A 26504-nucleotide genomic window follows, 5' to 3' on the forward strand; every position below is an offset into this window, starting at 1 on the left:
TATTGTTAATGATGTCGATATTATTATTGTAAATGTCTAATATTTTAATATTGTGTTGGGATGGATGATCTTTTGGGAAGACCTAATTCTTCACCTTTGTCAGCACCACCTAGATGCAATAAGTGCCAAGTGCTACATTCATTCTTTTGAGAGATGGGTTTTTCCAAACCATTGCTCATGAAAGAAGAGCCAATGAATTTTACTTGACATTGATCAATATAGCTATAAAAAGATTAGAATTTACTTATGTAAATATAGAAATTTTATAGTTTAATCATATTGTCATTTATATGATTTTAATTTATTACTAATGCTAATGTAAAAGAAATAAAAGAAACTCCAAGTCTCATAAATCATCCAAACCAAACTATGCATTAATTGGCTCAACACTTCCATATCACCAAAGCAACCTCATAAGATAAATCAAATAGGTTGTTCATTAAGAGCCCATGTAAACTAGATTTATAGATGTAAAACATGACATTGTTTGCTTTCATGTGGGGATTTATGTTGAAACTCATATTGATTCAAATAATAAATCAACTATTTTATTTGGACTACATGGCATATATAGATAGATAGATAGATACCCATGTTTATTATTTGAGTAGGAAAATAGTGTATAAAACAAAACATATCATATTTGTAGGTACAATAACATATTAAATATAATTTGGCTTGTTTGAAGAAATCATGCCTAATGACAAAAGAACAATTATGTTGTATTTGGGCATTTGAACAACCACAAGTTATCAAGACAAGGTTTTATGTGTAGAATGTTGAATGAATCCTCGTAGGATTCATCCTTTGTTTAATATTCTTGAAACTCATTTTGAATCTACATCTAGAAAAGTAATCTCAGTTCAAATGGATGAGTTTTATCTTACACGAGCTGAGGGTGGCTGAGGATACAAGCACATACTCATTGGGAACCTAAAGAAAGGAAACCGGTCATGATTCACAATCAAAATGACTCTATTTTGCACTTCCATTTGAATGATTTACTTAATCAATCTTTATCCCTCATTTTTATCCATTTGTGACTTTGTATCCAAGCAATTCTATCATTTCAAGGCCTTAGATTGTCTATAGTAAACTAAGTCTCCATGATGTTAGGAATAGTTGCAAACATAGTCATTCTGAATGCTTCAACAAAAAGCATGTTAATATGGAATCTATCTAATAATGTCGACCACAAACCTTTGTAACAAGTATATGACTTGCTAAATAATATATTCTAAATATTTTGGAGCGATTTGAAATTTTTACATAAGATTTTAGAAGTGTGAAATTAGGATGCTCAATTACTAGGTTACCTCCCTATCCCATAGTCTATCTTTACCCTCACAAACCTTAAAAATTTTATTTCTTAAAGAGTAAATTAAATAGGCCCAAACTAAATCTAAAGAGCACATCAACTACAATTTTATGCAATCCAGAGTTAAATCACTACACAACCTTCATACAGAACCACCATGGTCCTTTGATCAATATTCAAGAATGAAAAATTTTATATATATATATATATATATATATATATATATATATATATATATATATATATATATATATATATCTATCAGACAAAAGGAAGAGTCTTGATTGAAACAACTCTAACTATAGTGCAAAAAGTTACGCAACTCATCCTTTCCCTTATTATACATGAATCTAGGTATTTTTCCTTCATCACTATTTAATTGGATACATTTAATCATTTCAATGTCCTCTACCCCTTTTGAATAAAGTTGTTTTGTTTTTCATTATCATGATACAAATCATATTTCTTCGAAATCCATTTTTTCGTGTTCCAGAAACAATCTAGCCATTAACTTGTTCTGCATACAATATATTAAACTTGCAAACAAAAAAGTGTCTACTATTTTTCCTCCTATATAATTTAGTTTGTGGGAAAAACACATACCAATTGAACTATCTTTATTTTTTGTATTCCGCTATTACATTTCTTTTAGTTTTATAATAAATGTATATGAATTTAAGAATGCCTAAATTAACCTATTTCAAATTAACAATGTTTAATTTTATTTTCAACCTTTTTCAGTTTACTTCGCTTTATATTATATGCCTAATAATGTGTGTACACAAACTTTTTATATAAAATTGTTCCTTTTGTCACTATGAGCGTACCCCTTGCTCCTTTGGGTACTAGTTAATAAATATAAATATCAATAGAAGGTGTAAGCCTTTTACAACGAAAGAGAATGAGTATAACGTTGGTTTCAAATCATAGAATCACCCCACACAAACAGAACCAAAAAAAAGGCCGAAAAAACATTTCGCACGGCACCTACAGACATAACTTGTAATTTGTACTTTAACAAATAACCGAAGCTAAATATACCAACAAATTATACGTATCATTTTCGAAAACGAAGCTGCAAGCCTCCATTCCTGGCTCCTCGAATTCCAAGGGTTTCTGTAATTTATTTTCTTGAATCACACGTCAGGGCTTCGATTACCTGGTTCGATCGCTGAAGTTATTTCGAAAATCAGGCCAAAGAAAGTGACTCAAAATGGATTGGGGGAACGTTACGGTGGAAGATCTGGTGGATGCCCTTCAGGAAGTGGATTGGACCTCCCCTCCGCGCCCTTTGAATGAATTCTTTTCCAGGTTTACTGTCCCTCGCAGTTTCTCTAAATGGAACAGCCGCGCCAAATGCAATCTATACTAGTAAGTTTGAAACAAAAATGCCTCCATTTTTCTGTTTCTTGTTTGCCGATTTTGAATCTAATGTTAATATGATTGTTTATCGAGAACTGTTGGGCGTTCTTGCATTGCGTATTATTGTACAATTATGTTTGCGTGTTCTTATACATGTATCTGGAGAAAGAGGTTTTGTATTCTGTTTGTTCTGCCGCAGCTCGGAATGCAATTTCTTCGAGGAACTTAAAACATTAAAAAATGCTCGCTTTTCCTGTTCCTTATTTTGAGATTTTGTATTTTGCATTTTTTGTATAATTTTGAATTGAACATCTTTGTACAATTTTGTGCCAAATGCAAACTCTTCTAGAAAGTTAAAAAATTAAAATGCTTTGATTTTACTATCTGCGGCATATTGAGTTGTTGCCTGTTTTTCTCATCGGTGTCAAATGCGAGCCCTGCTACAAAAAATGAACTTAAAATAATCATTATTATCCCCCTCCCATATGTTTGAACAATTTGGAATTGCATATATTTGTACAGTTTTGAATTGAGTATTTTTCGTACGTCTACCTGGAATAATATTGGATTTGTATGTTCTATTCAATTGTATATTTCATATTTCCACTCACATATGTGGAACAAGTTTTATGTTATCCAGTTTCTCTTTAGTAAGCTGAATAAAAAAGCTGTGATTTTACATATCTTGTTTGTGAATTTTTATCACTCGTTTTTGTACAAATTTATAAAGATAATATAAGAGGGAGTTCTATGGGGGTCACTGCCTAAGAAAGCAAGATTCATAAACATCCATAGGTAACACAATCATAGAAATACCTTTCCAAAAGGAAAAACATAGAATCTGTGCAGGAGGGAGTGCTATTACATCTAAACGCACACAACGAGGCTTGCTTACAGGCAAAAAGAAACAGAAAAATGTAACTGCCAATATACTGATTGAAGAAGCCCTATAAGGACCCCACAGTCTTCTTACCAGCACTAATTGCAACATCTAAACCTCCATAACCGTCAGCCTCCTACTTGACTCTTTCAGTCCATCCTTTTGCAGTCGCTGCCACCTGACTTGGTGGCTTGGGAAGGTAAACCCTTGAATATCAAGAGCTGGACTCTTCTTCTCAAGACTAACCTCTGGATGCTGCACGGTCTTTTGTAGAATGCTACCCTTCAAAGAAGGAATTGTGAACTTGCTCAGAACCTCTTGAGTGCCATGCCTTTGTGGAACTGAAAGTTATTATACTGTTTCCCAATTTCGCTGCAGAGTCTTGGCAGATTTTCATTGTCATTTCTCATCACCTGAATTTCTTCTTTTAATGTAGCCGATTCTGGATTTGTGCCCTGAACATCCAAATTCCCAGCAATAGCAATTTCATCTAGATTGCCCTGGAAAACAGTCCTCCAACTTAATTGATGGTGGGAACAAGAAGTTGTCGTAAACTCTAGACTGCACCTCTATGCTAGGGATCATTTCATCGAGTCTAGCAAATAATTCTGCTAAAGTGAAAGCCCAGGAATGAGTCAACCCGATGTCTGCTATTCTTTAGGACGGGGAATACTCCCGATGAAATTTAAAGACAGCATATGGAGATCTAAGATTTTTCTGTAGTCTACAAATTAGATACCTTTTGTCAATGAAAAGGATACCTGCACACTGAAGAAGAATGCAAATGAGCCATCATAGCACCAGAACAGGCACATGTCGACCTCATTGATAACCAAATGCAACCGTTTTAAAAACACAAAAGCCATTCTAAGCAACAAACCAACCCCTGAAAGAAACCTACAAAGCACTCTGCCACACACCATATATGAAAAAGGAGATCTACATGCAGTAAATACCCAGGGATCAAATCATGCATTACTATGTGAGCTAAGCCTACCACACAAGAACATTAAATCCCAGGATACAGACTAATTATTACACAACATGTGACGATACTGATAGCCAACCATCTCCTATCAAAACATCTTTCAAGGAGGCCTTGCACTAACAATAAATTTGCCTAGGCCTTCCCAAGAGGTTATATGAGTACTACAAGCAACATTAAAGGCATCTGCCCAATAGTTAATACCCATATTGGCTAGAAGGTCTGTGGCTCTGTTAACATCTTGAAAGCAATGAACAATGAATATGTCCTCAAAGTCATTACAGAGGAGAAAAATTCTTCTAGAAGGCTATCTAATGTCTAGTTTGGGCACTGAGACATTTTCAACTCTGTAATAAGACTAGTTGAACCATCTTTGGCATCAAAACTACTCACACCTGGAAGATCTTGGTAGAGATATGCTAGCTACAGCTGCCTGGCATTCCACCTCATTCTCAGTCTTCAGACGACCCAGAAAAAATTGATTCAGTCTTCAGACCCAGAAAAGCCAGATCCCTTATCACTGCGCCAACATCAGCAAGGCCAGGGTTCTCTTGAAGCCCTTTTGAAATTCAATCTCAGGAACCCTGTGGTGGAGTAGACCAATTAATAAGACAGCATTTTAATTTTTTCCCTATTACCTGCAAGGACGTCCATATTATTAAAATTATGAATTAAATAATATTCAGTTCAAGACATCTTTGGGAATACAAAATACCAGTTGGCAGTTATTGAGTACACCATAGCCTGACAAGATGCAGGGAGCATGTCAATGAAAGAACCAGGGGAGTGGAGCATTCCAGATACAAGAAATGTTGGAAAGAACTGTAATATATTTTTGGCATAGTGGATTATTGACAGGCTAATATATTTTACACAGTTTGCCCCTTGATGCATTGACAAGCTAATAAATTTTATTGATAATATAATGTGATACATTTCGTCTTTATTTTACTTCATTTTTTATAAAATTTAACATGTTTAAATGTATCAACATTGTTTTATTTAACTTTACCTTATATAATACATTAAAACTAAATTTATTAAAATATCTGTTTTAGATTTTTAATCATTAATATATAATGTATCTACTAAGGTTTATTTATTTTGGTAAATTTTGTGGATTTATTTATATATTATTTGAATTCAATCATGGTTTTTTTGAATTTTTCCTTGCCAAATTCCATCTGAATTTTATTTTTGGGAACAAGAACATGAAATGAACTCCAACCTTGGGACATATATTTTAGGTGATTTATATGGATGTTTGATGGATGAGTGTGTACATGTGATTTTTCTTTTGCTAGCTTTGGATTTTTTTTTGTAACTGGAGAAGAAATGAGGGAAGAGTCAAAGGTCAATCATTTTTAAATTTTGGCTGATAGCCAGTGTCAGTAGCTAGAACATATGATTTTCTTTTTAGCATTAAGATTGCATGTTTAGAGATGATTATTGTAGCACAGCAAATTGTGCTTGCAAATTGCCATTTTATATTTTTACCTCAAAAAGATACCTTATGTAGGTACTGCTTTTTTATTTTGGGAGGTTATTATTGAACATTATTGATTTAATATGCTGTTTAAATTTGATGTGCAGCTATCGCACCAACTATTTCATAATTATAACATTTGTTCTTGGTAAGTACAGTAAATATTGATATTTCTGGTTTTGCCAATCTGTCATGATTCATATATTGGGCTCATTTCTGTCATAAAATCAATTTGTCATGACATAACTTTGGACATGATTTATTGGCTACAGGGTTGGCTTTTGTGAGGAATCCCCTTGCGCTTTTGGCTGCTATTCTGGCAGGCTTCAGTATTGCACTTTTTAATGATAGGTAATAGGATCTTTAGGGGCTATGCTATAACACTGATCCATATTGGATTCTCTGCATTTTCCATTTTGTTTGATGATTATTTGTGGGGTTTGAGTCGATGGTTAGATAACACGAGGAAAGTATTATGTTAAACTTTTTTATTCGTGTCATCTAGAGAAATATTTATTAAACTCAATATCTTATACTGCCAAAAATTACCTCAGCATTTTACAGCAGGATAATCTGTGTCTTGCAACATTAAGATGATCCATGGTAACAATATTCAACCTGCAACAACTGTAGAATATTGTTTGACCCAACTATAATCCATTTTATTGTTTACACCTCCCAGTCAAGAGGCTTTGATCCCCAACAATTGACATCACATGTAAGAAAAACTTCCCCTCATGCCTCCTCGGAACAATTCCTCTCCAAGAATGCCTTTGCAATCCCGCTTCTCCGAAAACCTGTAATAAAGAACTCCTGTCAGAATGATGATTGATTCTTGAACATTTCTTCTGCCCAAGCACCCCAAACATGGTCCCATTTGGAGACACATACACAACTACATGTTGGTGTTGATTTTGTTCATGATTGGTGCTTGGTTCCTTTGGTTTCCCCTGCATACAAGATGTGTTTTCTGAACCTCAACAATAGAATTTGTAGATGTGTGGACCTTATATACGACAATTTTCAACTCTTCCTTGGACTGTCCTGGCAAAACATCCCTAAAACTGAGAGGCAGTTGATCACAACATGCATTAGAAGGTGAGAATTGATATCCATGTGCACCCTTTCCACAAGAATGACACCATGTAGGCTTAAGACACAACTCTGAGTTCATTTCCTACCTTCTTCTTAATTATTAAAGAAAATGAGAATAGTCTTCCTATTTAGCATTGTTTAATTTTTTGACTGATGAACTACTTTGTATAGTGATCTTGGACTTTGCAACATAAAAATTCTCTCATTCAAACAGAGCATATACTGATCTCTTCTTCGAAAATATATAGCACTTGCGATGAAGAGGGGCTACCAAAAATTATACCATATAGATCTGAAGAAATTACATCAACCAACACTACACATCTCTAAACTCTACACTTCCATCTTTAAAATCTGTATTGAGCCTCAAAATCAACTTACATTGCTTTGTAATGTAGATATCCACTCTTGCTTCAAACACTCTAATGGATGTGAGGATGATCTTCAATCTTCAAACCAAGTTCATTAATCAATTACTAAGAAATGATATTTGACTGCAAATCTGAGTCAAACAAATGCCCTACTGAACTCAATTTCACAAGGAGAACTAACTTTCTCCAGACCAGCATCCCTGTAATCATGGCACAAGATAATCTAATCAATTTCTCTCTTGCAATCAAGTTGTCTCCCTTTCGCACGAAGGTGAAGTTATTGTCATTCTCCTCCTATATCCATGAAGGTGCCAACTTTGAATGCAACTTGCAACGTCTTTCTCTTGTATGTCCATCTCTCTCATTGGCAATGAAACTTGCCTTTGCTCTTGCCTTTGGGTTTGACTGCAGTAATGACATTTTTCTTGCCTTTGCTCTGGTTATAATTTTTATTCTTCTTACAAATGGGGTGCTGCTCTTCACCTTGGTGGTCTTCCCCTTCATGTTCGACTCTAGTTAGTGCATTTGTGCATGCCTCATGTATGTCTGGAGGTTTAACCTTTAGGATAAGTCTTTTCAGTTGTCCAAATATGTATTTCAGTTTTCATCAGCACTTCTCTTGCCTTGGACTTTGAGGCAGCCAGGGGACCTACCCTTGTCTTGGATGGTACCCCTCAGTTCTTGAGTACTTCTCGCCTGTGAGGAGTAGTTTGGTGGTTTGTCCCTCTTGGTTCTTGTTCTTTTGTTTTCTTGTCTTGTTCTTCTTGTGGACACTGTTTGGTTTTCCTGCTGTTGGCAGTTTTCTCTCTGTATGCTTTCCAGTCCCTTAGACCCTCGTGATCTCTTGTTGGACATCAATAAATCTATTTTATCTCATCTCACCCCATGAAATCCCTTTTCAACTGTACTGTTCTTCTCCTTAACATACTGTTAAACTCTTGAACACTTCATCCATGTTTTGCCTGAAGTAGACCACTTCACCCTTCATGAAATTGTTTTCTTAGTGACTGCTTAGAATTCTCTTATGTGGAGATTGGTTACAGCTTTTCTAAATTTCATGAAATGTCCCCAACTCACAATACCATGTTAAGAGCAACAAGGAAAACTTTTCTTTAAAATATGAGATATATTGACTTTGAGATTAAAATATATGTTCATGTTAGACAGCCATTGATCCAACTTCTTACCACTTGTTGCACCATTAAAAGGTTGAATATTAATCATGGCTTAAGCTTTGAAAAATCTCTCATAAGATCTCTCTCTTTTCTCATTTTCACTTTCTTCTTGACGCTCCTTTGGAATTTTCTTACTATCAAGATTAACATAATTACTATTTATTTTTTAATCTTTTTTAGAAAGGGGACTTTACACCCATGGGACTCCCTGGTCATATACCATGAGGTGGCGTGCCTTGAAGGTGACCCATCACCATTCCCCTGCTTGTAATCCCTCATTTTTCTTAGCATGGCTGCTTACAGCAGTCATAAACTACAGAAATACATATCATCTTATACATTTTTCCTATATTTGAGTATTCCTGATTCAGATATATATCTATGATGCTATGACAGAATATCTTGAAATGCATATTAAATCAGAGGTATGCAGATGTACAGAATTATCTATTATGTATGGAAGCCCGTACTACAATACGCAATTAGCACTGCAAGTCCAAAATATTTGTAGTTTGTATTGTAAGTATTTTGGCCTTTCTTATGATTTGATTTGATTCTCTTCTCCCATTCCTTTTTTGGTATCCTGGCCATCATATCCTTTAGTTGGCCTCTGTAAGCAAGTCGCCATCATTAATATTAGTCAGCCTAATAATGCATCTAAGTTGAGCTCTATAATGATTTGCCATGATATCTAACCTTCATTGGCCTAATAAGTTTTCTCTGTTGGCTACTATAATAAAATGCTCTTATGTATAATTCTTATTTAAATGCCTAGTTTTATTATTAATATGGGCTGCAATCTGTTTTCTTGGTATAGGCTGCTAATCCTGGACTGTATGATCCTTCAAATGTTAGTTTATCATGAACTTCTGAACAAAAAAATTGATAATTTTTCCTGCTTTGCTCTGATTGTTTCCTTGCATGGCCTCTGTGTGTTCTTCAGCTTGTATCTATTTATTCTTTCCTAAAGAACCTTGTACTCATTCTTTGAATGACTTTTGCCTGTAAAACTGAACACATTTTTATAACAATTTATTTTCATGCCACACAAAAGCATGCATTTTAGTATTGAACACAGACATGTACTTGCCCAATTTTGAAACACGCTTTTGAACATATCAGATCCTGCTGACTACTCATCCACGCAAACATGTTTTATGCATGCACTGCTACAGATATTCTTCTGCCAAGGTCTTTAACAGAGATAATCTATTTATATATGCAGTACATTGCGCGTTACACCTCTTAACATTTGGATTTTCAGTGATCATTGCCCGACTCCTGGTGCAACTCAAATGATTCTTTTGAATACTATTTTCCATCAGCATTGCTTCTCTTTTGAAAACAACTTCAGAGATTTTTTCTAAATACAACTGTCCTCAAGACCATGATCCTTTAGAATTGCTCAGAACAGGCTTGGGAAGCTCTCCTTGATACCCATGAGAATTCAAGGGAAAAGCATTGCACTATGGATGAAAATAGTGGTTACACTATACTAACCACCTAAGTTACCATATTCGCCCCTCAGCATACAAATTCGATTCGTAGCTAATTCGAAGTTGGTTCCGGTTCTTGTCAAATTTGTCATCTCTCTGATGAATTACCTGTGGATTCTCTTTTTCGGACTCTAGACTAATTTGAGCGAATTTTGTAGTTGACAGAAGAGCCCAGGAGGAATTTGGAGCGAGTTTGGGTGTGCAACCAAAAAAGTTTGACTTTTTAATGTTTTTGTTGTTTTGAAAGGGCAATTTTTTGGTTTAAATATAATCTGATTTATTATCCAATCGATCCAACAATAAAACACGCCCGCACTTCGTATAGTGGTGTATGAAGTTATTTGCTGCAGCATAATTTTACATATATATTAAAAATAAATAAAAAATCTTGTACGGACGTAACCAAAATGAACCCGAACCTAGCCCCTAAAAAATTTGATCGAATTTCAAACCCAAATGTCGAACCTGTATCTGAACCAGAATGCTAACTGGCAACTTAGCTAACCGCAATAGCTAAATGAGCAGCTTCCAAAAGAAATGTTATATTGTTGTCTATCCTATGCAATGACTCACATTACACATAGAATATGTATAACCTCACTACTTGAACGAGAAGATTTACAAAGAAACAAACCTTTTATAATGCCATGATTTGTCACATTATGGATGGAATATGTATAAGATCACTTGACACAACCAATTAACTTGAAGGTGTATCTTTACAATCTACATTTTACTTCATTTAACCTTGATTCACATGATAATCAAATCCAAATCTAATAGTTACATTGATCGATAGCTACCCTATGTGAACCACACATTACATTTTGTACACTCCTCAAAATATAATTTTCTTACAGTCCTGTTTATTTCAAAGAAATTATTGTTGAACTTAATTATCCTCCAGGGAGACAGATTCCTGAAGTCCGATTCAAATATGTTTCTCTATATATGTGGATGGCATGCATCTGTGCTATTTGTGCCTTTTCTGGGTTACCTCACTGCAAAGCTAGAGGTGTATTTTTTCTTTTTTATTCAATTCTGTAGATTTTGACATAAATGCTCTTTCGTAGTTGACTGGTCTCATTTCTTTGCTGTATGCAGCTTTGCAATCACTTTTAATGAGAAGGTGACAAGAACTGTACGACAGTTTTCTCCACATCTAGCTGCAAAATTGCGGCCACCAGTCACGTAAGTCATATCATTTGCTTTAGAATAATGCTTGAGAATTCACACAGACAATCCTCATATATTCTAATGAAATTGATTGCAGACCTGTCATCCGAGGACGTTCAGTTAGGAGAACAAGGATGATTCATATTTGTGGTAGACCCCGATGGATGTTTGTTTTATTGTTTTCAGCAGGTAGGAAAACCTGCACATTTTCTCCCAGTTTGCATGATCTTGTGTTATCTAAATTTTTTGTTATTAGGGTTTCTGTCTTCTTATTTTAAGTCAGTTTCAGATTTCCTAAAGAGTCTCATTTTGACCTTTTCTCATTGTTTGTTTGCTTGTTTAGTGTGAAATCTGACATCTGATAATGTTTTTTACAGCTAGCATTTTACTGTGGTTTGTATCATGTGGTATCCTAACAGTTCTCTGGGCGCTACTAATAGGCCTTCTGTGTAAGCCTCTGAAACCTCAGTTTGGTAATTGGAAAAGCTTATAGTTTTCTTATTATGTAATTTTTGACTTTGGAACATTTTATGACAGCAACACTTCTCCATGCAAGCTTCCGCACACCGAATCTCAAAGCACGGCTGAATACCTTCCGTGAAGAATTTCGTGCAGTGTGGCGGAACTATAGTGATTTTTGAGAGAATCAAGGAACACTAGACCGACAAGTTAGTTATTGTGAGTATATTATTAATTTACATTCCATCTTATGCTAAGGGAGGCATACCAGTTGTTTTTACTGATGTAAAAAATGTATTCGTCTATGTGCACGTGCACCTATGTTCCATCTGTCTTTGATATTGCAGAGGCTTTGCAACGTCTACATTAAATATGTTGGGATCTTTTGTGTTTCATCTGAAATATTTCTTGTAAGTTTCTATCAATATTAATCAAGTCACTGGTTAAGTTGGGGACAGGTTCGAGTATGCGAATCTGTTCAGTGGGTTTGTGAATTTTTTTTCCATTACGATGGGTTTGTGTGTGTGTATAATTGCAAAATTAAATCATTTCATGGTATGAATCTATGATGTTTGATCATTGATCAATTCCAAATGTCAAAGATAAACATGAAAAATTTAAATACTTGATCATTGATCTATGTTCATGATTCTTAAGAATTTCATCGCATTGAATTACTGAATTACAAAATGAAAATTGAAAATATAGTTCATTAAAGTTTGGAACATTTGTTGGAAATCTAATGGGAAAGTGAGATGTTGCGAGGGGGGAGTGAATCAGGATCTCTCAAAATTTTATCACTTCAAACATGAATCACATTCAAACTTAATTCGCCGCACACCTCAACATTAACCTTAACCATACATCATCATATATCAACATGTAAAATCATATCTAACATCTAATAACTTGAATAACACAAAAACAATTGATCAACACATAACACCAAATGTTGTAACGCAGAAATCCTCCAAGGTGAAGGTAAAGCTGTGATGGGGATGACACCCACAAATTTTTTACTACTGCAGCAATAATGTGTGCCTGTTAGAGCTACCATTTTGATCACTTTTGATGATCTACCCTGTAAGGGGTCTGCCTTGCTAAGAGCTTACAAGATTGTTAAGTCTACTTTGATTAAAGGATTTATACATCACAATAGAGTGAGCACTTTGTTAGGAGATTTGCAATAGGCCTGTTAGGACCACTCTACTAAGAGATTCACCTGATACACTAGTTAGAATGTAATCAATACCATGATCCTTTGGTTTGCACTTGATTGCTGATGACATATCTTCTCTTTCCAATATGTAATCACCTCAATGTGACAGATATGCAATATCTCCTCTTGCATTGCTTGGTTGCCTTCATCCTTCTTCAATTGTGCAATCCTCTCACTAACAACTTCAACAACAACTAAATTCTGGCTTAAACCCATCTTTTATAAGCATTTGACGAAGCTTCCAGATCTTGATCAATGATTATGATTAGCCATTCCATTTTTTTGATTGGTTGATCACACAACATAGGGAGTAATTATCTGCAATTATAGGCATAATTAACTCCTTCATTCACACCTCAAACTTAGAAACACATTTCTTGCTCGGCAAAAATGGTTTACATATGAGCTTGTACCATTCCAAACTCAAATACAAAATCTGTATTACTTGGCATATATAGCTCTTGGTGCTCGGCTATGCTTATTCTTCATGCTGTCCATCAGCATGAACTTGAGTCAGCCAAAACTAAGTTTACCTTCTGAATTGCTTGGCACATGTTGCCTCTTGAATCACTCGGCAACCATTGAAATGCTCGAGAACCGCTAAAATGCTTGGCGACTATGGTTGCTCGGCAAAGCTTATGTGCACTCGACAATGCTTATGTGCATTCGGCAACTATAACTGCCTCAGCACATACTGAACTTATCCACTTCTTTACTTCGTAGCTCTGCCTGTATAGTGTTTCGGTTGTAGTGATGACCGAGCTACATTGCCTAGTAAATGATTAAGTGTTTTGCATTAATAGATAAGTTCCTCAAGGTCAACAATATGATCCCGATGGACCCACAAATTTGAACATGGAGCCCGTGCGAATCCAGCAAGGGTTGGTCTGTGAACACGAATCTGATTTGCACCCGGACCTAGTTCGAGGGTCTAGGGTGTGAATCTTGTAACATAGATATTAATTTACACATGTTGTTTACTGCAGGCTCATTAAAAGAAATCCTGGGTTCACATGTCCAAGCAATAAATAGTTTCATTTTAGAATACTAATATTAGGTGGATCCTCATCCTGTAGGCTGTTTCTTAAGCAAGTATGGCTTTTAATGTGCAAGGGGCAGAGATTTACATGATATCAACTAGAAAAGCCTGTCTGAAGTGACATTTTTTGCAACTGTTGTTTTTATACTGACAGCAAAATCTAGCTTGAAACTACTTTGCATCTGGTTTAGTTTGGCATTGACAAGAAACTGCAGCTTGAAAAAGTTTACCACTACTGCTACTGTAGGTGAATGTTTTGACCTGCCAATAATGTACTTTGTTTGAGAGGAAGAGTATGAATCTTGCAGGTTGATAAAATGTCATAGTGCTCGACTAGTTAGTTGTTAGAAAGAATGTGTCATATTGATGGTTATAACCTATGTTTTAGGGAGTATAGAGACATGGATATGGGGGACAGCAGGGACATATTTTGGGGACATGGGGACCAAAGGCTAAGACTTGAGTATGGTGCGGGGATGGCTCTGGAAACATATATGGTGCTTATAAAAATATTTATAAAAAATATTTGTATAATAATTCGAAATACATTAACATAATTGATGTTTCACTGAATGAGTAATGAAAATCAAGTATAAATATATGTATAATATATCTAAAATGATGATTACTTTCAAAAGTACAATTGGTTGATGGCCCAATGCTTCAAAATTCAAATCATAGATGGAAAGATTGGAGAACTTGGAAGGACTCATGAGTCCATGAGCAAGCTGAGTCTACTAGCCGTGCACTCCTGAGCTGTCGCGAGTCCTCAACTCAAACTGAGTTCAATGTTGGGACTGCGAACTCCTGCAGATGGACTCTCGCTACAGACTGAAAATGCCCAGCCAGCTTTAAAAGTTGATTTCTTCTCATTTGATTTTGTTAATGCTCAAAACAGGTCCGTGGGGTGTAATTTATCAGTTATGGCTCATATGTTGCCTAAATGCATTATTTTAAAATTTTTTTGTAACATTATTTTTCTTTTTTCTTGTCCTTTCCTGTGTTTTTCCTGAGGCTGAGCTCAAGTACATGTCCGAGTACTAGTTTAATTTTTTGGGCTGATGAGTCCAAGTTTTCCATCTATGCATCAAATCATCACTCATTGCTAAAGTTTGCTCTAAATTCTTCATCACTTGAACCACCAGAATCCTTAAGCTCAAGATACTCCAATACAATGCTGATCCACCCTATTTGTGATACATCTTCATCAACTTGTGTTGGCTCCTATAGCTCTACATCCCACTAGGTTGCTAGACTTTGCTTGTACATAAGTGTGTTGTGGTCAATGAGATACAAACAAACTCTCCACCCTCCTAGAGGTAAGTTGGTTTCTCTTGATGGAGTGGATGAAATTGTAAGTAAACCAGTTCCTCTCAGTAGCAGCAGAACTAGAAACCTATCACAACATTCAAATGTCTAGTGTGGTAGTCAGTGAACTAGACACACACATAATCCATCATACAATTGGATCCTCTTGAGCCATAGTCTCCTCTTCCATCTTAAAATTCTTTTGAATGTCCTGTAAGAGGCAAATTTTGTCCACTTAGTATGAATGATGTTGGCTTCTGTATAATTATACATCTTCTAAATAACCTTTGTGAACCCTAACTCTATGTCAACATCTGGTTTAGGAAGAATTCTGCCTATGCTTTGCACACAACATTTCAGGTTCAATGCATAGTTGGGTGTGTGCAAGGTTATGTAAGCTTCTCCCATGAGCTCTAAATAATTAGTTGAATTCGTTCATTCTAGAATCCAAAAATATGGTCTTTCTTTTCCATAGTGACCTTCCCTTTCTTGAAGCATATTGTCAGAGTACACACACCTCTCCAGGGTTAGGTGCATTTGCCTCTATGTATCCAAGAACTCTAAAATCTAGGGTAATGATGACAACAATGTATTTTACCTAAGCTTAAAAGATATCACTCTTCACCACCTCCATCACCCTCCCCATTCTGATTTAAAATCAGGCCATCAAGTCCACTTTGCTGTCATGACCATTTGTTGCAAGGCCTCTTGCAACTCAAGCATTCTTTCTAAGAGAACAAAGAATAATACATGTCTAGTCTCTGCAGGATTTAAAAACTCCTCCTTCAAGAAGTTCCTTAAAAGTGCATGTGAGGCATGGTGGCTACAAATAAACATTTGCACATCTCTAGCATCATAAATCGCATCTCTGATCGATCTAATTATTCTCTGTCTTTTTCTATATCCATAATATGGAGTCCACCAAATAGTCCTATAGGCTACCTCAATCAATTTCTTGACATCTTTGCACACATGTTGCATCTGTCAGTGGTACCTTGAACTATCAATTGCCATAATTAACAGCCTTTTTTACATGTGGCCATAATGTTGATGAGTGGACAATGCTTGATATTCATCCAATGTACCACAATCATGTTACATGCACTAACGACCCAGGGAGCTTCTATTTTCTCCATTAGAACATAAACCTTGGAATTGCTCTTATCCAAGATTTTTGTCCTCAATTTTGTCTCCCTTGGTGGCACATTTGATGCTCTTCCTCTGATTATTTTATCAATTGCCTCATCTTTCTTCTGCAGATTAAGAACTCCACCACTTTGTTTGTTGGATAACTAGTGGTCATTCTATGTTGCCCTTTAGGTTCTTGTGTGGCTACCCTTGAACTAGATTCAAAAACATAAGTAGAATGAGCTGATACTTGATGATCTGAGGTATTCCTAGTATAACTATGAGGAGAAGTAGAAACTCTCAATGGCAAAGTAGCACCTACAAGACTTTGGTCGTTAACATAAGCCATAATCTATTTCAATTCTTTGTTCAAATGACAATCTTGCACAAACTACTACAACTTTATCAGTGGCATAAAGGAGGTGTGTATTAACCCTTGTGATGCTGCCTTAAAATTCAAGTGACAATAATGGCATCTCCATTACGCCCAACTGCCCCATGTTGATGACCCAAGTTTTGATTGCAATTTAGTGGCAAATTGTTTGGTAGATGACTTATTATCAAAGGGGACCTAGTAAAGTTTCTTAAAATTCTGTAACCTTTGATTGAATGGGAGTATCTCTGAATTAATCGCAGGATATAGATGCTTAGAGGAGCAGACCTTATTGTAACTGCGTGTCCTCAAACTGCACCGATAACCTTCCTATATATCCTTGCTAAAGGGTATGTCCCTCAAAGGGACATGTCCCTTTCCAAGTTAACATAATTAATCTTCCTGTAAGTCGGTGATCAGAAAGATAAACATAATAACATCTAAATAACACAATGTGTTAGATTAGTTAAGGATTATCAATCTACTTCTTGAGAAGTCGCTGGCTCCTAAGGAAAATAATCTAATGCCAACTTAATGATATATAAGGGTAAGAAGAAGAAGTACGGTCTGCACTTTCAGACCTGTAGGTTATCTGGTTAAATATACTTAACAGACCTTGAGAAATCCTCTAATAATTTGAAAGGGCAACTAAAATGTGCACGACTAATAGAGCTACTCATTCCACCACCACATCTGTATTTAGTGTTTGTGATTGAACACCTATAGACTCTTTAAGATATGGGGACCTTGGAGAAATCCTCTAATAATTTCGAAGGACAACTAAAATGTACACGGCCAATAGAGCTAGTCATTGTACCACCACATTTGTATTAGTGTTTGTGATTGAACACCTAGAGATTCTTTAAGATACTCTTCGTTGCTCATTCTGTGAGAAGAATTCATGGTGACATTGCAAGAAAGGATATGTATTTTACCATGTAGGTACACCTTAATGTCGTAAAATTATAAATCATGAATTGTGATTTTCTTTCTTTTTCTTACTTAAGGTTACATCAAGTGTAGAAGTAGACAATACACAAAAATATAAATTTTTATATTTCAACCTTTACTTTTGTTTTTCTTATTGCACAATGTTAGAAATGGAGGATGCACGAAAAATAAATATTATTTTGACTTGTAAATTTTAATTTTTAGATTTATAATCAAATATTTATTCAAATTTGTAAAGAAAAATCTATAAACAGTTTAACAAAGTAATTTCAACACATTTTGAAGTTTGAATTTGAAATTTGGCACAATGTAATTGTTAAGCCTTATATTTTAAATTTATTGATTTGTCAACTAAAATTAGTAACCAAAGTGAACCATGAAGAAAAAGGTCATGAAGGAAGATTCTACCTTGAGGCAAAAATAATGCTTTGAATCATATGATTTGATGATGGATTGATGTCACTCTTTACACTTGCTTTCCCCTTGACCTTTTTTGCACTATTTCTTAATCTTGGTGCCCTTGGTACAATCTTTTTCCCTTTTGTAGCTTTTTGTTGCAACTCTCACTTTGTAATGGAAACATGGGCATGACTTACAAAATGGTTTAAATTCTTATTTTATAAGTTTTGTGTGAGTGTTTAGGTTTGGGTGGGTCCAATAGGCCACGAGGTTTAGGGCTTGTGGCACACATTTCAAAATCATGTTTTGATTTGAAAAGTCTTTTACTTCATCATATTGATTGGGATGCTTGGAAGTTGTCTGGATCGTCGAGAGACTCCTTGTAGCCCCTAGATGCTCAAGGGTTTCCCTAAGTCATCAAGCCATCCCTAAAATGAGGGGTTGTATCAAAAGAACCCTTAATTAAGCCTTGAGAAGATGTGGGAGGGGGGGATGATCTTTGAATTCCTTGTGTTCCAAAACATCCCTATCCTCAAAACAAGAGTTTTTTTTTTGGGGGGGGGGGGGTGGGGATGTGTCCATTTGGAACATTGGTTAAAACTAACCCAAATAGGTGTATTGGATCTAAAAGTACTTGAAGTTAGAATAGCTAATCAATAGCACTAAAAAGGAATGCAAATTAAGAATAAAATATGAAAAATTTAAATAAAGGAAGAACATAATATAAAAGGAGCAAATCTTGGGTGTATATCTCTTTGCATTTTTTTGTATCATGTCAAATTTCTGTAGGAAGGAGGTTCCTCGCGAAGAAAAGATGCGTCACTATTTGCAAAACTTATGTATAAAAAAAAATCGTGAAAAGGCTCATGACTAAAAGACAATTGACAATAGAACTAAGAAAATAATTTTATATAATTTTGGATAACTTTTTTTATGTAATTGGTTTTGGTACATCACAATCATTTAGCGAGAGCCAATGGGAGAACAAAGTTTGGTAAATAAAAGGCTTCCTTTTAGAGATGATCAAGGAGACAACCCACATTGTCAAAGAGTTAAGTGGTAGATATCAGCTGATCCAACTCGCTAAGGGAACACAAAGCTATATATGGAGGTTTAATAGTGTCCTTAAAGGAAGAGATAAGAAAGGAAGGAATTGTATTAATGTCCACCGATCACCAAAAGTAGGTCAGTGGAACTCGCAATTACACTAGTTTTGCAATGTAACATTCTAGGATAAAAAACTAAAAAATGCCTCACAAATGGGAAGAGCAAAAGAAAATAAAAACAAAATAAGGGATCATCAATGTAGTGGTTGAGATACTATACGAATAACTAGAAAGCTTGTACAAGAACCCCAAAATGCAAGCTTTGATGGAAGTTGGTGTAACGCCTCGCTAGGGAACCCAAAAGAAATTAACCTAAAGTTTTACTAAGTTTGCCAAATAGTGGAAGTAATAACTCACATACATACAACCATCCATAAACAAGTTACATCTCATAAGGGTTCCATGACATTGAATCATATTCATAAGTTTTATTAATACTAATCTGATACATAACAATTCCACATCATAGAATAACTACAAGTATGAATCCAATTAAATGATATATAATTATATAAGATGCCACTTGGCATAACCAAAATGCATAATCATCCACTGTACAACTCAAAGAATATACATCATGAATAAAATGCATTATCTCATAAGGTCTTCGATAATCAAATACATTACAACAACATATAACCATCCATTAGAAAACACAAGATCAGAATGAAAGGTACAACTGCACAAGCACATCCAACAACATCCAACTATCGGATCTCAATGGTATAAGAAACACTACCACTTGACCTCGTGGAACCTAAATGGCCCAGTCCCACTTTGCTGAGGAGATAGTCTCAAGTCCCAAATGGAAAACAATCCCAAAAGTCATAACCAACATCTACGTCAAGGAAAAACTTGATAACAATCTATCTCAAAGGTACCAAGACACAAATGACATCTAAAACCAGAGGCAACAAAGACATGTAGGAAATCTATTATGTAAGTGGGCAAGTGTCATCGCATGAGTCAACTCTAAGGTTACTTTGACAACCTCTCTGGACCTCGACCCCCTAGTGAATATTTGCGGCATCAGCATCCTTTTGTACAGACAAGGCATACCAACGAGGCAAGGTCGCAACCAAACATCCTCTCTAGTCCCATCCTAGCATGTACTAACACTCGAGGCATGGGCGAGGAAAAACACTAGCTCTTTTTAATTCATTTTAAACTCATGAAATGTTATCACTTATTAAAATGACCTACAATTGGTTACCCAGGCAACCTCTTTAGGGCTCCAACCTCCATTGTAAGCCACTTCCCAACAAACATAAAGACAACCTACCCTAAGCACAAAATAGCAAAAAGTCTCATAAGATCATAGTAACACACATCAGTTCTTATACAAGCAACTGGAAAGCACCAATAGATAATTGATCAAAACTCATAGATTTCACCAATACAATCACCATATAAAAACTGATCCATAACTCAAAAATCACATTACAAAACTATGACATCACTTGACATCATAAAATAGTGACTCCCAAGCTTCTGGCAGACATCCAAAACTGGTCAACACACTAAGTCAACCCCAAACTTAACAAAAAGTAAAACGTACATAACAATAAGTGTAGTTTCATAATTTTGTTTGGTTTTGAAAACATTTTTGATTTAACAACAGAGTTCAACTTTTTGTTTTTTTTTCAAGTTCATGTTTGTTAAGATTTTCATGGCCACAATTATTCCAAAATAACATTCTTGATATTTTCAATGAAAAGCTCTTTTAAATAACAATATAAAAAAAATTGTGTATTATTTTTTAAACCTTAAAATTTTTTTTTAATTCTTAATAGTAATAATTATTTAATTATTAACAAAATAATATATCTAAACATTAATTTTATTAACAATGATAATCATTGAATTAATAATTATAATAATATAATTTAAATAAAACAATTTAATAAGGGAAATCACGAATCATATAATGCAATTAGCAATGCATATCCCCCAACTATGGGGAGGGTGCTTAGTGGCTTGGCTACCAAAGGTAGCACTGCTATTTGCAGCCGGGGGGGGGGGATGTCATTGCCCCTCTTCCAATTTTTTTTTGTTTTTTTGTTTTTATAATAAAAACAATAAAAAACAAAGCCCCCCCAATTTCGCAAAATTTCAATTTATTGCCATTTCCAATTTCTGTATTATGATACAAATTATCACATTAATTATTTATTGTGATAATTTTTATTAATATATATTTGTTTTACAACTTTTTCAAATAGATCTAATTGGAAAACGAATACAAAACTATCAAATTGTAAGATTTAATTTCTGATTTTCCTTTTTCAAACCCCATCCCGAATCCAAACAATCTAATTACAAATCCCCAAAACTATCAAACAAGGGTTTCCAATATCAAATTTATTCACAGATGTTTCCAAGAACGATAAATTTCAACACAAGGGTTTCACCTCGAAATAAGTTATGAAAATAGGTCTATTCAAACACAGAGAAGATAGAGAGATTTCAAAGAGGAAATTACTGCACAAAACTCATGAGAGCCTACCTTAATTTGATGCTAACCTATCAGATGCTCAGAGTTAGAAAGAAAATTCCTTTCCTTTCAAAAGCTCCCTTTCTCGAAAATTGGCTCCTTCAAATCTGTGTGTGGAGAAAATGAGCTCTAATTTCTTAATAAAGAGCTTTCTCCCTCTTAGGGTTTTGGTTTTGCAATCATGCGAAATCTTTTTTTTTATTATTTTATTTTATTTTAATTTCATGTGCAAACTTTTTGCATCTTATTTAAAATAAACTTTATTAAATTTATACTCGCTTTTATTAAATCACAAGATGTCTTTAATAAAATATTTATTAATTTAACTAATAATAATGTTTAGAGTTTATTATAAAAATGAAATGCCTAAATAAATTATTATTAAATTAAATAAATATAATAACGCCGAAAATTAGAACTTTATTTAAATCTTTAAATTTAATTAATTTCTCAATTAATTAAATATAATTAAATATTGAGTTTTCTTTATAATCTTTTTATTAAAATAAATAATTTAGTAATCTTTTATTTGATTTAATTATAACTGAAAATCACCAGAGACTCACAAATCTAAATAAGAAAATCCATAATAAGGGATAGAGTACTAAATCAAACTCAAGGGTCAAAATCACAAATTCACTTCGCTTGATGAATTCGGAAGGGTAAATAACTCAGATACTTGTCCTACTTTTTAGGACAATTGGTTTAGGGTTAGGATTTGGACTCAAGAATTATCTCCCCTCTTTTACCATTGAGATACTGCGATAGGGCATGCTCATCCTGACAATTTAGGGAAGTTGATGCCTGCTACCTGCAATCTGCATAAAATCCGAGCATGTAAATATAAATATAATCTAAACTAAACAGGCAATGATGGGGAGTAGTGCATCATGTAGATCCTGACTAGCAAGTGACTACAACTCCCTCCTTCAACTACATCAAAAACGTCAATCATAAGATAACACATACATGTACACCATACACATGCAAGTATGGGGTAAGTATCCATAGAAAGTGCATATAAATCATCCATCTTACTATCATCATGAAATAACTGAATCAATGTATAGAAGCATCATCATCGAAAGAATAATCATGTGCACATAAAATGATTGAGTACCAAGTAGCTCATCACATAAATCAACTGAGTATGAAATAACATCCAAATAAATCGGGAAACCAATTACCACTAATCATCAAACATAACCATAAAACTGGCCTAAAAAGAATTTGGCAATATAATATGAAAAGTGAACTAGGGGTAGGCACTACAGTTGGAGATCATCAGGTATCACTATGTGGACATAAAATGGTGTGTCATTGTTACCATCGTCAATTACTATGAAGGGACCAATACAAGAACTAATTATGCTCTTTAGAGAGTGCCTAGGGCCATAATGGTCATGTAGGGTATCTTATGTATTATATCTAGTTATCAAGGTCAAAATAACTCTTGTAATAGAAAAAAACCTTGTAATGTTTGTGCATCCCTATTGCTAGGGGATGGCCAAAGAGTACTAGATCTATGCCGATGGGAAGAAGTTGAATTGTTCTATTGGGAAGGGATAGGACCATGATGCTGAGGATGAATGTCTTAAAAGTGGTAAGAGACATCATCTTACAGGTATCTTCATGCTGATAAGAGTAGTAGTATCCAAAGACCATTTGGAGTTGCCACTTTCCTACATGTGTTAGAATGAGGTGTTCAAGTTGGGGGATCTAGAATCCATATAAGGCCTCATTTAAGGTTTCCGCCAATGGAAGAAGCCCTCCCAAACATAAAGGGCCAAAAATTGTTGGTTTGAATATTTGAATTGAGTAAAGAGATTATTGTTTGAGTACTTGTAGAGACAACAATACGTCCCTTAGATCTCATAGTGAAGGGGACAATGCTTGATATTCATCCCTTAGTTGCTTTGGTCTCTACCTCTTTTAGGGAGCAAAGACAATATATATGGATAGGTTGAAGACTGGCAGTTTGTTTTGACTCAATAGTGTGAATGAACCATCATTTTGCCAAGGGAAAACCTCATACCATGTTACTAGTGATGTTGTAGATAGAGGATGGCATAAAATATCATCCTCCACTTGTAATAGCTTAGTGTAAAAAGAAATCTTTGGGCTGAGTGGCACAAGAATTCTAGGAGACTTAGATGTATTTCCTGTAGATGTTCCTTTTAGAAGCTCTGATGGTTGTCTTCCTTTTAGAACAACCGTTGCTTTACCTTTGTTTGACTTGAACAAGAGTTCTTTTTCAGTTAAAAATACTTTTCTCTTAGAGTTGTTATCATGTGGAAATATTCTGTCGTTTTAGGAGGACAATGTGTTTCCCTTGCTAGAAATTGATTTGTTGATTTATCATGGTTGCGATATTGCCTTGATGATTATTAATCAGATGATTGTTTGGTAATTGCTTAGTGATACATCCTCCTTAGGGTATCACTTGTATCTTCTTTAATTGATTTTGAAGGTTGCACAATGACTCTACTCCATCTAGCGGAATAACTTTTCCATTTGACATAACCTTGAACATTTGTTATAGTCTGTAGTGCACAAGATTCTAGATGTTGATATTATTATTAATAGCCTTGAACCACGAGCTTAAATTTATAGTCCCAAATGTTGTGAGAACAACAGTGCTGCAGGAGCACCAAGTCCTAGTGATTCAATGTGATGTGATTTTGGTCCATTTTGATGTGATGTAATAAGGTGTATTTAGACCATTTTGTGTGCAATGAGTCTTGGAGGGTCAAGCTGTCAAGTTTGAACAAGTTATCAAGTATATATTATGTAGTTGGTTTTAAAGGCGAACAGTCACCTCTTTGAAAATTATTCTGTCTTTTGGTTTTTCAGTGTTTGATGTTGAGAAACTTTCAAATATGCCTCTCAAACTCGGAGGCAAGTTGTTGATGGCTTGTATGAAGAATCCATTAAAAGTTCTAACTGCTTGCTTTAAGTTTTACTGAGTTTTTGCTGGTACAGAGGCCCGTACAGCCGTATACAGATACATATTGATGCCAAATCATGTGCATATGATAGGGCCCTGAGTCCTCTTTCTTCTGCAATAATTTTGATTGAATTTCATTAAGTGTTGGCTGAGATTCATCCATTTTACTGAAAACAGCTCTGTAACATAGGGTTTTGTAGGGTTGGAGACCAAATCATGCTTTTCTTCATACTCACCGATGAACAATTTGAAAAAGTGGTGAAATGGTGGGTATGGAGAGTGCTTTTAAAGATTCTTGAGGCTGGAGAGACAGGGACTATGGTCTGGACTTGTTTTGTGGAAGCCCTTACCTGATTTTCTTCATGTATTCAGCTTAAGTCATTAGTTTCCTAGAGGGTTTTGTAACAAGGTGATGGGATTATTGCACAAGATGAAATAAATTTGATATTCAGATTCTACAGAACCTAAGAAAAGCCCAGGAGTGAAGGTTGGGAAGTTGGAGTCAAGATTACTTATACTTGCTTTTAAAAAGTGGCCTAGTTAGGCCTAGATCCCTGTGTAGCAGTCTACTTTTGAGCCTCTTGTTCTGAAGTAGCCCTACTACCCAAGTTGTAAAATGACGAAAAAGGCATCCAAAAATGTTTTTGTTTTGATCTCAAGAGGTTTACACAAGAAGTTATGCCCAAATAACCCAGTCTGCTGTACTAATTGGGCATAGGCTGAACATTACCACTCAATTTTAGAGTCTATAACCATTGATCAAATTGGATATGTTTTGTATCTTTGGAAAAGGTATCTGAAAAACCAATTTTATTATGGAGTTCTGTCTTGAATCAAATGTTATAATAAAAAGGTCAGATGGCAGGTCTATTAGATCTTAAGCCTACTTGTGTGGACAGCATAGGAGATAAGGTAACCAGAAGTATTTGCGGGTTTACTTCTGGGTTTTTGGTTAATCCACATATCTCACATTTACTTGGCTTGAGATATCTCCATGGTCTATTCAAGCACATTGAAGTCCTGAACCGAAATAGGTGTTTGTAACCTACTTGAGCATTCTGTCGATAGTGACAAGAAAACTTGTATTTGTTGAAAGGAAATATGTGTTTTGGTAATGTTCTAATTTGATATGAACTTGAACTTTCTTTTTCTTTACTTCCCAAATGAGTCAGAGAGAGTCAGTCTTGCAAGTTCGCTTTGTCAATGAAGTTGTCTTGGGCTTGAGATTGGGTAGTTTACCCTTGTATAGTGAAACTTGGTGTCATTACTCCATTTACCACCTTACCTATGCATCAAATTGTGATTCGTTGACAAATATTTTCTCATTGTCGTTGGGGATATATTTTCCTTGTTTTGCATTTGTATTTCATGCAAGCAATAAAAACTTTATTAGGATGGTTTATCGTGAATCTTGAATGAAAGCATAACATATTTGGTTTGTTTTGAATTGCTACCTGCTGTTTCACTGTTATGCAGGTCCTAGGTGTATCTCACTGCAAATCCAACATTGCTTGTTTGCCATCACATTAGTAGTTCTTTATGGTTCTTGATGACTATCTTAAGAGTTTCTCAACATTTTATACAGAATCTGGCATGCAAATAACATCATAGTTTGCAAATTCTGAGTACTCTCCGAGTTGCCGGGTTCTTTCTATTTTTTGCCGGGGGAGTTTTTACAAGATTCCTCTTGCATTTATATAGACGTAGAAAAGAATGGATAAAAATGCTAATGTGCAT

The 26504-nt window shown here is 35.0% G+C and overlaps 1 protein-coding gene across 3 annotated transcripts in view; it reads left to right on the forward strand.

The window, feature by feature from the left end:
- Positions 1-2383: 2383 nt before the first annotated feature.
- Positions 2384-26504, forward strand: part of LOC149544928 (PRA1 family protein A2-like) — a 29462-nt gene continuing 5341 nt past the window's right edge. For all 3 annotated transcript variants that reach the window (XM_089795469.1, XM_089795471.1, XM_089795472.1), the window contains exons 1-7: positions 2384-2689; positions 6139-6179; positions 6304-6382; positions 11273-11359; positions 11442-11533; positions 11722-11793; positions 11882-12022. In XM_089795469.1, the coding sequence (XP_089651595.1) occupies positions 2532-2689; positions 6139-6179; positions 6304-6382; positions 11273-11359; positions 11442-11533; positions 11722-11793; positions 11882-11985 (633 nt within the window). In that variant the 5' untranslated portion in view covers positions 2384-2531 and the 3' untranslated portion in view covers positions 11986-12022. The remainder of the gene's footprint in view (positions 2690-6138; positions 6180-6303; positions 6383-11272; positions 11360-11441; positions 11534-11721; positions 11794-11881; positions 12023-26504) is intronic.

This window comes from Cupressus sempervirens, chromosome 8 (genome assembly GCF_028749045.1).
Source record: "Cupressus sempervirens isolate cs-2001-9-10 chromosome 8, ASM2874904v1, whole genome shotgun sequence".
Lineage (NCBI taxonomy): Eukaryota > Viridiplantae > Streptophyta > Pinopsida > Cupressales > Cupressaceae > Cupressus > Cupressus sempervirens.